The following is a 14,043-nucleotide window of genomic DNA, read 5'->3' on the forward strand; positions in this document are numbered from 1 at the left end:
AAGAATTTTGCTTTGATAATATGCTGCAATGTTTCCATTTGTTCCCGGTTCTGTTTTCTCCTGAGGGCTTGTGTGATTGGCTGAACCAATCAGCCGAGGCAGAAAGTTTATAGGTGGAGGCAGTTCAGCCCTTGTATTTGTTGCAGCTCAATTTCACTAACTTCTACTTTTGAGTTGGTAAAACATTGACCTTCTGTTTTCTCCTCCCTGAAATTCTTTAACTTTTCTTCATTCGGGGTCACAGCCTTGTGTGTAAAATGTGAACACAACAATTACGTTTGTGCATCATTTTCACCCAGATGCTTATGTAAATAGTTTGAAAGGGTCATTAGGAGACATTAGCTGTTCCTTTTATACTTGTTGCAATGCTAACAATGTTAGCATTGCTGTTGTGATTTTCGCATTTAGCTCAAACCACCACTGTGCCTAAGTACAGCCTCACAGAGTTTCTAACATCGCTAAATACACTTAGTGTGGTTTTCTTTCTTTTTCTGAGCCAGAGCTGGATCAACCTGGATCAACCATTTAGGTTGTTGACACTGCTGCACGTGACAGACGGTTTGAGTGTATTCATCATTGAGATGCGGAGAATGTTAACAGAGAAAGTTTGGAATTTTTGCTTCATTTTACTTAACTGTTATATCTGTGAACCCGATACAGGTTATGCTGATATACTGATTAATTCAAGGGAAGTTTGCATTGATAGGTCTCTCAACATCGCACCTTTGGTTGACAGTTTGCAGTTCCTGGTCTACATAAGCGTGTCTCCTTCAGATTTCTTTGCAGAACATACGTTATGTTCCACCACAGGAGCTATAACTATCTGATTCCCAAGCAATCTGGACTTAACCTCCCATAACAGATACTCACATTGATGATGTGATTTAACAGGGAATATGGCTAATGAGGCCTTTAATCACCCACCAGCTCCTTATTCGGAGAATGCCAAAAAGATTTTAGTGTTCTTCCTTTGTAGCTGTGTTGTGTTTTCAGCAACACATGAACAATGTGATTTGTGTTGTATCAACGGAGCTCCATGCATATTGGTTTAATACAATGTTTTATTCATGTCTATCTGCATGACTGCTGCAAAACCTACTTCTGTGACTTCTATTGATGGTACAAATATTTTCAGTTAAAAATGCCCGCAGCTAGTATGAGATAACATTTGCGTATGGCACATGGTTTTTTATTGGACACATGTTTTTTTTTTAGTTCAAATATGCGTCAAGTCCTTTGCTATGGTAATGGTCTGTGCATTGGCTCCAGTGTCAATGAAGTCATTAGTGGAGTAAAAAATCTCCCAAATATTATTACAGAATTCTGTTGTTGGCAACCATAACACTTGAAAATGGACCAAAACACTTTTTTGGCCTTTGTATCTGTTCAGTCCATACCAAAGTTCAACTGTCAGGCTTTACACCAGCCCTAACAAATAAACTGAACCAGACAGGCAAACACACCAGAGTTTGTTCAAACACAACAAGAACATAGATAAAACATAGAATTTATGTAAAACAAACAATCCAAACCAACCAGTGGATTTAAACATAAGGGACCCTGTATTAATTTACCTTCTTTCCTAAAGGACAATAAAACCTTCCCTCGAGCAGAATTGTCTGTGGTTGGCTATGCTCTTCTTAGCCTTTTCATTTGTATTGTGTATTGTTACTGTAGGTCATGATATAAACTCACATGTATGCATTTCATTTGAGGTGTATATCTGAGGTGCAGTATGTACAGTATTATGCAGCATGGGAGAATGATATCACCGCTATGAACTGAACCTGCGTGGATCTAAAGCAAGAATTAGGAAGGAAATGTTACTCTCTTAATGAGTGCAAACAGTCAAACAGTGTTGTCCTGTATGCCAATATCAGCCGAATGGTTCATCATGTGGGAGACTCCTTTTCTATGAGCAGTCAAGTTCACTAGATTTAGAGGATTGAGGAGAGACGGGCAAGAGAAAGACAAGAAAAGACATAATAACAATGGGCATGGAAATAGCAGGTGCCCAGAAATAGTCACACATCTTTATCCTCAATGAATTAAACCTGTGAGGGGTAGACATACAGTATATATGGTGTCTAACTAACTGTAGTGAGGACCATCTTTTTGGATTCCACTAACACTCAGAGAATCATGTCAAACAGTCTTATCACCTCTGATCATAAAAGCGTCTGAATTAACATTGGCCAGACAAGAAACTGCCCCTCTCCAATTTGAAGAGGCAGATGTTTTGATAATAAAACTAACAGCGGGATGTGAAACCACTTTGTGACGATTTGGGGTCATCCCAGCTGCGGATCGCAGGAATATAACATATAAGGTGAAAGTACTCGTGAAGCAGAGGCTTATGTTTTATTCAACAAACTGAAATATATTTCACATAGGAAAAAAAAATCATCAGAACTAAACACATAATGATCTGCAGTCTCTCTCAGTCTCTTTCTCTGTCTGTCACAAACACACACAAACACTTGCACTCTCCCTCCTCTCGCTCACACACCCGATGAACACCTCACTGATGGTGGAGGTGAACACAGAAGCCACAGCTGGACGGTCCACCGTCAGAGTTTTAGCATTCAGTGTTTAGCAGGCCCAGCATGCACCTGTTGGTCACGCAACATGGCAGCTGTGTTTGATTTGGGATACCTGCCATGGTCACCAGGCTGTCCGTCAAATCAACAGCTCCTTCTCTGCTGCAGCTGCTGATTTAGCTCTTTTCATTTGCTGTGTTCTCACACAGTGAGTCATAATTTCATCTGACTTTTTTCTGTAATGATTTTGACTTCAAATGTTGAATAAAAAAAATATTTGAGAGTGAAATTAATCACTTCATCAAGTTCACATAAGACAGTGTTGTCACAGTAACAACAATACATGTAACTTGTTACTTACACCCCTACATACGATTTGCTGCCATAATAATAGAGGCAAATATGACAATATATTAGCATAGAAAACACAAGGGGAGGCAAAACAGAATCTTGAGGATTTCCATATATAACCTTTGCAATGGAAAAATCCAAATTGGACAATAGAACCTGACAGTTACATGAGTGTATAGTTGTTTGTTTTCTGAACTCTTTGATTTTCTCTGATTCTCTTCATGTATTTTTGTATTTCTCTCTAGCTGGTGTGTCAAGAGAGGCTGGAGGAAGTTTGACGTCTCTGTTGGTTCAGCCAATCTCTGCCTTCCTGGCCAAGACGTTACTGTCCTCTCCCTCCACAGGGCAGGGAGGCTCCTGTATTCCTCTGGCCATGTCTCCCAACACAGGTACTCAGTTGCTGGAGTCTAATTATCAGTTATGTATTCACAAGTATGAGCACTTTTTATCAATTGAATCGTACGCTGTACAGTACATAATGATTGAACAATTACAACAATTATAAATGGACATATTGTTCTGTACTTTCAGGCTACTGTATTGTAGTTTCAGTTGTACAGTGTTATCTCTGTTACAGCAAGTAGGGAATTTGTCTGTTCGGCCTGTATGTGCTTTGTGGACACCATGTCCTCAGTGTCTTGTGGGGGGCACTCGAAAGACAAAGAGGCCAGAGTCACTGATCCAAACCATTCTGGCCTTGTACCACCAGAGTGAGAATTCTATCCCTGTTCGAAGGAGTAAGTGTTCTTGTTGGGTGTTGAACTTCACCGAAGTTGTACCCTGAACTGTTTTTGATGTTCAAGGCTGAAATCCTTTTGTAAAGTTAAATATGTTTGTGACAGAAGATTGAACATCTGCTTTTAGCAAATAAAAATAATGAGTCACCTCCACTGAGTAAATATGAAGGAGAAGCTTAAATATCCAGGAGTTTGGAGTAAAACTACTGTTCGTTTGCAGTGAAGAGACCCAGCTGAGGGTCTGGTTAAGATATCCCTAGGATGCAGTTCGGTGGATTTATGCCAGACATATGAATACATATATGTGCATATTAAAGGTCCCATATTGTAGAGAGTTAGATTTCCATGTCTTTTTTATTATAAAGCATGTCGAGGTGCTGTACTGGTCCACACAGAGGGTCCAGCAGCCGAGGAGAATTAGATCCACTCCTGCATTGGACCTTAGCGCTTCAACACAGCGGAGGGTCACCTGCCAGACAATCCAGTGGTTTGCGCTGGAACCAGACCTAAGGCTCTGGCATATAGCTCCAGAGAAAATCCGAATTTGACCGTCTTTTAAGCTCATTTCACTGCTGACTGACCATCGCCACTACTGGTTGGCTTTACCAATTTACAGTAGTAGGATATCTGCTACCTGTGGTTGGCTGGGCTGTGCACCACTCAGGAAACGGTCAGCCAATCAGACCTGTTGTTGCTAAATCTCCACAAAGAAGGCTGAGGGATGATGAGTAAAACTACACAGAGATGGTTTTTGGGACTTAAAACGGCACATATTTCTTCTTATGGATATCAAAACAGTAAAATACTGAATGCCTCAGGATTGTCCAGGAGGAGCTGTATGGAAGGGCTGGGGAGAGGAATGTCTGGACTGCTTTGCTTAGACTGCTGTCAGGTTGGATGAATGGATGAATGAAACAGAAAGCGATTCTATTCGTGTCTATTTGTGTGTGCATGTCAAATTCATGTAAAGTTTCTCACCTCACTTCCTTTACTTTGCTCCCTTTCCTCATCACTAGCTGGCTCTTGTTTTCACCCTTAGTCACCCCTTTATTTACCTGATTACATTCTCCTGATCACACCCTTATTTATCGACTGCATTCCCTATCACTCACTTTCTGCTTCACATGGTGCGGCAGTTCTGACACAGTCTGTGTGTGTGTGTGTGTGTTTTTTTCTCCCCTATATGTGATAAAAATGCATTTCCTTTGAGTTTAGAGAAAACAAACCTTTGTTCGGAGGATTGCCGTTTCATGGCTTTATTTCTGGGCATTCTGATCCGATGCCCAGGATGACAGTCACCTTTGGATTCTGAACCTCCTAATCTACAAAGATAAAACATTCAATTAACAAGTGTTAGTCATGATATCAGTCTTGATCATATTATCATCTGTCCTCCTGCTGCAATCCATTTGCAAGCTTTGTAGTGATCCCTTTCAGTCACATTGAGGACAGCACCAGGGCTCGTCACTCTTATGTGTCTATAATGACACTACAGATGCCCCTTTTTAAATTTGATTCAGACTAGAGTTGAAACAATTATTTGATTAATTCATTAGCCAATCAAAAGAAATTGATTTATTAATATTTGAAGTGATGCTTTCAGTCCCTGTGGGGATTTGCTCTCTCTGTTTTATGTAATTGTAATCTAAATATCTTTGTCAGATGTACTTTACATATACACACATGACAGTTGTTTGCACTATTACTCACACTTCATGTATATTGCTTGTCTTTTATATAATCTGTATAATGCTTCACAGTATATTGTGCATTGTCTGTACATACTATGTACACTGTTTCTATTGAATAGTGTAAATTGCTTGAGAGTGACCGACGGCCTGAACCAAATTCATTGTGTGTGTCAACATACGTGGTGACTTAATCTGATTCTGATCATATGCAGGCATTGCAGTCTTGGATATGTAGGTGAGAGCACTAAAAGCCAAGAAAAAACAAAGCATTATCATGAAAAAAGTTCAAATCGCAGGTTTAGTGTCTCAATACATCAATATACCGTATGTCTGAGCTTCTGTTTTCTGCATCACTCTCCTCAAAGTGAATCACCGTTACTGCCCACCTGTACTAGCACATCAGTCACTCTCTATTGTGAGTCATGGAGATCATAACCTGGAATATCCAGCTTTACCGCCTTAGATGAGTCACAGATTTGACCCGACTGCCTCATCTCCACTGTGGCTCTGATTTCAGAAGCAGTATGTTTTCATGCAACTTCACTTTCTTTCTCTTTCTTTCTTTCTTTCTTACTTTCTTTCTCTCTCTAACTCTGTTTCACTGACATTTCATCAAGAAACTTTACATGACGGACAGATATTACCCCAAAGACAGAACTATCTCACCCAGAAAAATGTTTATGTAAAAATGTTTTATCATGTTTGTTTGTTGAACTTTATTTTAGTTGTTTTTTTCTTCTGTTGCAGCTGGACTGTATTTCCCCATATGAATGCACTCAATGCTCGAAGCGGGCCGTACGCAGTACCGGCCCTTCTTTATTTTAGTCTTTGGCGTACTGTTACTTTTTCTTGTGTACCGGCACTTCTCATGAGCTGCCGGTACTCTTTCTACCATCTCCATTTCAGGTTCTGGGCGATTCGTATTAACTAGGGGGTTGGCAGATCAATCCCAAAATATCAATACTTTCAAAATAAGGTCTTACTTTTTGAAAGATGGATTCTAGCGTCAATAGTATTGATACCGGTTTCAGATTCTCTCTTCTGTGTTGGGCTCATTTCAGAGTAGTGCTGTCTTTGCAAACAATGTTCCACTGTTGTGGAGACAAATAAGTGCACACACTCTGTGTCACTGCTGTTGTCATGTCGTGCGCACTCAAGCACGAATCGATGTGCAGTTCACCACACAGCGCACATGCGCCATTCCGACAACAGTGTAGCTCGTCGCTGGTTCACATGGTTGAGCGCATGTCATTTATGTTCAGTTCCTACCGCAGCAGCCTGGGATGGAATCCAGCTCGGGCCATTTTCCGCATGTGACCCCCCCTCCCCCTGTCTCTCTCTTAACTTTCCTGTCTCTCTCTCTCTCTCTCTCTCTCTCTCTCTCTCTCTCTCTCTCTCTCTCTCCCTCTCTCTCACTCACTATGTCATTAGAAAAATACAAAAATGCCCAAAAATTAAACTTTGAAAAATGAGTGCAGTGATGAAATAAAAGTACTGTCATCCATTTAGCACTTTTTTTTTCTTTTTTTTTTTTTTTAAGTGCTGCATGAATGAAGCCACTTTTTGTTCTGCTTCTCTTACTACACACGTGCTTCAGTTGGGAATCAACCCCGGGTCTCACAGGTAGCAGGTATAAATTCTACCATCCTTAAAATTATTGCTGACCTTTGGCAAGTCATTTAGTGGTCATTCAAATATATTAAGATTTAGCCTACTGATGATGCATATACCTCATAAATCATGACACTGCTCTCCCTACATGAAAATACATGAGCCACAAAAGAATGAACTCAGCAGAACTCAACCTGTTCTCTGTTTTAATGAATGTTTTATTTTACCAGGATATGATAACCCACACGGACATTTGATCATGGAGATTACATGGTTACCAGTGGAACATGTGGTGACATCCTTGATAAAGTTCTTTTTCCCAGGATGAGGATGAGTATAATAGTTAGCTTTGGTCATATTTTTAAATGTAGCACATCCTTTGCATTTATAGCATCCATTTGGAAGAGGCTTTAACAAAGGCCTTTGTTTTGTGTCAGCATGTACCGGGCTATCTCTGAGTTCACGTCCTCTTTGAAAGACTGGTACTTCAAGACTTAATGGTAGTTCTTTCAAATCCATGGATATGGACACTATATTGAGAGACATACCAAAAGGAGAATAATTGTCCCACACCTGTGCACACACGATGAGCGGAGCATTATCTATTAAAAATCATTGTTGTAAGAATTGTTTTTGTTGAGAATACTTTTGACAAAGGTCCAGAAGGACTGAAAAGTTAGTATGATCAATGGATTGTGACACTGAACAAGAGCAGTGTGCATGATTTTCTCAATGACGTGAAGTGACACTTTCCAGTGCACCTGCATCGAAGGTAGTTGGATGTGTGAATATAAGTTTTGAAAAAAGCAGCTGATTTTTAAAAGCAAAATTGAGATAGTTGCTTTCATAATGTTTTTTTTGCCCTCTATCCTGATCCAAGGGCCCCGGTACTGAGTATGTTTATGATAAACACTGCACACTTAGCTGTAGCGTTCATTAAAAATAGTAAAGACTTTTAGCCAGATTTGTTAAACAAGGGGATATTTTTTGCATCAAAATAAGAAGATGCAAGCGTGGCATAAAGGTTTTGAAAGGAGTTACAGGGTCTCACTGCCCTCTGAGAGCTCACTCCAAGTTAAAGGTACAACATGTAAGAATGTGAAGGAATTTACATGTATTAATCACTTCATATTACCAATGTGTGAATGAATTTTAACCATAATTTAAAAAAAAAGAAAGGGAGACAATCCCGAACCAAAATATAACCATCATTGGCAATGTTTCCTTAGTTTGGAGGGCAGTTAGAAAATGCTGCAAATAATTCAGGATAAAGTGAATTGAAGTGTAGTGTGAGGCATTTTTTGTTGAACATAACAAAGTAGAGATGAGTAACCAACTAGTTTAAAATAACATGACGCCAGGAGTTGGTTTTCTTCCTGTTCTCCCCAACTTTATGAGTCACTAGCCGCCACTGTAGCAAAAGCAAGACATGATATTATTTGTTGTAATATTATCCGCATCACTCACACCCTAGGTTTTCTGTTTTTTCATTCAGTTTCCTAGTGTAATTAGGTTTTTGTGCTCTGTGCTTTCAATTTTGTTATTTGTGACAAGCATTCCAGCCATTCCTAGTGTTTTAGCCTGTGACTTTTTCATAGTTTGTTTTTGCCTCTGCCTCTGCCTCGCCCCTTTTGGATTTGTTTGCCTGTCTGACTGCTCTCCTGTGTACTCAACCTTTTTGCCCTAGTGAAGACTCAGATTTTCAGAAAGCTGTTTCTGCCTTGAGTCATAGCAGCAGCAGTAGTAGCAGGTGAGTCCGAAGGAAACGAACAAAATATGATTTTGATACATGGCCGCAAAGTGGGCAAAGGGACAAGGTCGCGATAGAAGGATGAGTCAACAGAATATTAAACAAAACATTGGAGACCACTGCTCTCTTACTAATTTCTTCTAACTTTCACCACGGTTTGTTTTAATCATGACGACAGTCATCCCTTAAACTGAACCAAGTTGTAATTTAAACCATAATGATAACAAAGGACGCCTTAACCTCCACAAAACAGTCGATGTTAAGGCCCCCTTTGGTTTAAACCCAAACTACATTTCATTGACCCTCACTTACCAGGTTATTAAGCTAACCAAACCTTAACCACAGCAGTTTTGGAATGATTTTCAACACTTTTGGTTGGTATTTTGTCACTTGATTTGGAGGACTTGTTGACAAACTGTACCAAGTAATAGGAACATTAAAGATTGCAATAACTGCTGTCATGGTGACATTATCATCCTGGAATTCATCTTTAGAGTCTGTTTAGTTTCTGAATGCTGCTTCAGAAGCTTTTCCACTTTCCAAGCCACAAAGTAATAGCCCTTAGCAACTTCAATCCAGAGTATTCTGGTATTGAGCTTCAAGAGCCTATATCTGTTGACCCTAAGTGCAGATAAAGGAAAAGCAATAGGAATAAAGGTAAGGAGGCATGCAGAGATAACATTTAGTCTATATGTTATAGGCAGTTGTACCTGTCGCCCGGCAGGCTGGTCAGTGACTCGTGTAGAGTGTTTCTCTGACTGCATTATTTCATGTCTCTCCTTACACTGTGCAGTCTAAAAAAAGCCTCCAAAAAAGATTAGCAGTCATAGGAACTTTATATATAGACCTGCTCTCTAACCCTCCTTTTATTACGTTCCTGTTTTTACTGTAGTTGTATACCGTCCTTGCTCTTGTTATTTTGTGCTGTTTAATTACTTGAACTATTTTTTTATTGCAGTACAGATTTGATTGCCTTGAAATGCGACTTGGCTCTTGGGTGAGCCTCTTGGTTAGGTCATCATAAATGAGATGCGGTTGTTAATTAACCTATTGCGAAAGAGGTCAGAGAAGAGATGCAGGGATGAGCTCTTACTGTAGGAACTACCGAGACCTTCTTCCACACAACAGGAGCATTAATAGATTAAATGAAAAGAGATATTTTCTTGATTTCTTGATCATTCTCGACGGTTGTTTCCACAATCCTCCGACTAAAACATGAAAGGATTGGGGAAGGATATTACTGGCCCACAGAGCATGAATGGTAATAAAATGCTTGTGAAAAAATGACCCTCTTCATAGAAGCACTCTTCCTATGAAGGACAGAAATCAGCAAGTGCAACATTCTTTACCACCAAAGGTTTGTCTCCTTTTAAGAACCCACATATAGATTGAAACACAAACCAGACTAAGAGTGTACAGAGGGTGTGTAAGAGAAAGAGAGAGATGAGATTGATAGAATATTAAGGTAATCACTACTTTTAAGAGTGTAAATCGCCTTTTATCTCAGTCCCCTCACAGCAGGACTCCTCCACTCTGCCACCAGCTCCTTCCCTCCCTCATTCTTAGTGCTCTGTCTTTCACTTAAGCCTCCACTCACTCATCCCCCTCCCTCCATCCTTCCCCACCATTTTTTTTTTTTTTTGGGGGGCCTTAGTTGCCCCATTGTATGTGTGTATGGTCTGTCCGTTTCCATTTATTCCCCAATAAATCCAAGCAGCTGGTCACTGACTGGAACACTGCTTTCTGCTGTTTCCCATGTTGCACAGATAAGTCACACACACACACACACACACACACACACACACACACACACACACACACACACACACACACACACACACACATGGCCTGTCACTGTTATGCACCCATGCTGCCTGAGTGAGTCACACAGACAATCAATGATGCACCCCCAAAAACCAGTGGCCTCAGGCATGAGTACAATTGATCCTTCATTGCAGGGGCGGGGGGGGGACTGATTGTGCATGCATGTAGTATTCTTGCTCGCTATTGTTTTCACTCATGAGCTTTAAGCCCATGTTGTTAGTAATTTGCAGTATTTATAGAATTATTTCAAAAGATTTCAATACTATTGGATTTTCATGTTTTTCGGTGTCAAATGTTTTCTTGAGCATCTTTTACTTTACACGTAGTGTCTTTCCGTGGTATTAACGGTGTGTTTTAAGTCAGCGGATATTGTTTGTGCGTCACACTATCTAAGTACTATGTCAGATGGTGTTCCAGTTCTGGCCAGGGGACTGTGTCGTTTTGGACGTTTCCAATTTCAGCTTGTGTGTATGAGATCTGATGAGAGGCATCTGTGTAGACCGAGTTTAATTTACATCCAGTGGTTCTGCAAGGTAGGCTTCTGTTTTGAAGTGTTTCCATTACATCAAATGAGTTTGAAAAAAGGAGAGAACGGGCACGAGAGAGGGAGAGACAAAAGGGAGGACGAAGAGAGAGGGAAAGCGCAAGAGAGATGTAATCTGTCTCTAATCGATTGGCTGCACCTCTGACCACTCTTGGGATCCCGCTATCATTTGTTTCCATCTGTCTGCCTCCTTTCATTTTTTTCTTTCTTTTTTAATTCCTTTTCTTCTTATTTTTCTCTTTTAATTCCCATTCAATTAAGTCTGGTTGGATTGGTTGGCCATTGGTTAATTGCTCAGGGGGCCTCCGTGGTGACCGCCAGACCTTAAAGAGAAGACACGGCTACCCTTACAGTAGTCTCAGCACTGTGTGTGTGTGTGTGTATGTGTGTGTGTACAAATTTGTGAACCTACTGTATATTATTTTTTATTTTTTGCCTATGTGCATATTTCCAGGGATGTCCAGTTGTAAATATTGTATCTTTTAAAACATTCTTGCTTATTTAAGTTCTATAACTTTGATAGTATCAATTATTATTGTTGTCCTGCATACGTTATATTACTTTTATTATCATTAATCCACACATATGCATTCCTGAAATTGCTAATTTATTTGGAAAAAAAATTGTTGTATTTGCATTTCAGCAGCTACGTATTTTGTGCATTGATGCACTCTTTCTATCTTTCATGTCTATTTGCCCGTCTGAAATAGTACCTTGTGTTCTGTGGTCATGTATTTGTATGTGTGGGAGTGTGTGTTTGTCTGAGAAAGCATGTCCACCTCTCTCATCTCTTCAACCCTTTTAGATTGACTAATTCACTGAACACACCCTGTCCCCATCCGGCCTCGGGGCTTTGGCTCTGACTCTATCTGAGTGGTCTGTCTGTTGACCAGACAATTACCAAGCTCGTCCATCACTACCTCTAGGGTGTGTGGCAAGTCCCTGTTTACTCTGGCAAGGCTGACTGATTGTACACACACATTTACACACTTATACGTGGACATAAACATACACACAGCATTTCTGCTGTCGAGAGCTTCACTGAAGTGGGTATTTGGTGTGTTGACGGGAAGAGTGCAGGGACACAGTCATATTATCCTGCCTGCACACCGTAAACCACCACTTAAGGTCTTGATTGGGTAAGTTGGCTCATCTATAACTCTAAAATGTTTATTTGTGGTTAATTATGGTTTCTGATAGACCTTATTGGCAATAAAATAAGTTGCCAAAGTTTCTTTCGGCTCCTAAAAAATTAACCTTCAGATGAACTGCACTTTACACATTTCATGACCAAATGTGTATTTGTTTGAAACGCAGGCATTTGCTCCCGTTCAGACACAGCAGCATTAATGAGCTCGGCCAGCGATGTGAGACGATGAAGCCAGGCTTGCGGATGGTGTTCCAGTTCATCCTAAAGGTGTTGGATGTAGTTGAGGTCGAGGCACCAAATAGAAAGCGCACTACTGTCTGAAGTGTCACTGTTTGCTGGAGCTTAACTTAATTAGAAGTAGTACAAACCATGAAAACCATACCATAAATAGCAAGTTTCAAAAACACACCAAAAGGTCTTAAAACCTTTGACTAGGTTGTGGTTAATTGGAAGCAGATATGAATCTTTAATATTATCCTAAATCAGAAAGTGAAGTGGAGAGGCTAAAGATGCAAGCAGAGTGCCATTCGTCTTTCTGTTGCTTTCGCTCAATCTCGAACACGCACATGCAAACCCACACATTCATCTTAAACCAATTAATGCTGTAGAAAAATCGTAGCTTTTTTCTGAGAAGAAGAATTTGACTTCAGCGAGTCAACTGTGCTTGAATTCCTTCTTTGTCTCATTTTCTTCTATTTCAATTTTTTAACCCATGCAATTCTTTCTTTCTCTCTCTCTCTCTCTCTCTCTCTCTCTCTCTTTCTTTCTCTCTCTCTCACTCACTCACTCACTCACTCACTCAGAACAAATGCCAAAAGTGAAACAAATTTCCATGGCAATTACATCGCAAGACCACGGAGGGAGAGGCGAGCGGAGCAGAACAATTTGAAATGGCTTTATAGAAAGGACTCCGAGGCCCTTTAATTACACCACTATTGATTGCTGTGTGCAGGTTTCCTACATTCGCTGACTGATTTTTCTTCTCAACTCTGCAACAGCCTACCCTGCAGAGAATGAGATGCTTTTGAATTTAGACTCCATGATGACATATCAGCTCTTTTCATTAGGTGTCACTTATGGTTTAAATATATCATTCTGTGGCTGATAAAATCAACTGGCTTTGTTGCAAAATGTGATTAATTTAACTCAAGAAACAAACAAACAAATCCTTACAAGAAGCTTATTGTTTTGGTGCTACATTAAACTGATTTAGATTGTTTGTGTCATCCAAAGTTCAAATAAAATAATGATGAATTCAAATCCTGATCTCCACTCGTCCTAGTCTCTAGCCCTGTTATCATTGTCCTTCTCTCGCCTTCATATTTCCTGTATGAAATCAGGACAGCAACATCGTTATACAACATCGTTTTGAAAGAGCAACAACTAATGTTGAAACTCCAACATTTGGCCAACCGAACAATGATGTAACCTTATCAATTAGTCACGCAGCATTCAGCCAGCCAATAATGTAAGTTGATCACTCACCCAACTTTGTCACTCACTCAGTCAGTCATGGACTTTAAGGGTTCATAGGGCTGGTCCCACTGTTGTGTTCCAGCTAAAAAAAATGTCACATGAATATGACATAAGTGGGCGTCACATCTCTTGCAGTGACACTTGAACCCAGAGTCACAATAGTAAGTGAAATGACAGATCGTTTTGACGTAAAAATTGTTAAGCTCATTAAAATCTTTGGGACAGCTAGCTTGGAAAATCACAGTTACATAGAGCTACACAGCGTTTCATCTAAACTGGGTCGGAAAAACGATAAAAGCTCTCTGGACACATTGTGTTTGTTTGGAAATCCTTTTGTGTTGTAATTGGTCTTGAGCTATTTAGAATGGT

At 40.0% G+C, this 14,043-nt stretch overlaps 1 protein-coding gene across 1 annotated transcript in view; it reads left to right on the top strand.

Moving 5' to 3' along the window:
• Positions 1-14,043, top strand: part of LOC130170887 (inactive N-acetylated-alpha-linked acidic dipeptidase-like protein 2) — a 431,329-nt gene that overhangs the window by 286,741 nt on the left and 130,545 nt on the right. Inside the window, exon 11 of the mRNA XM_056378584.1 lies at positions 3,137-3,280. Within this exon, the coding sequence (XP_056234559.1) occupies positions 3,137-3,280 (144 nt within the window). The remainder of the gene's footprint in view (positions 1-3,136; positions 3,281-14,043) is intronic.

Source organism: Seriola aureovittata, chromosome 6 (genome assembly GCF_021018895.1).
Source record: "Seriola aureovittata isolate HTS-2021-v1 ecotype China chromosome 6, ASM2101889v1, whole genome shotgun sequence".
NCBI lineage: Eukaryota > Metazoa > Chordata > Actinopteri > Carangiformes > Carangidae > Seriola > Seriola aureovittata.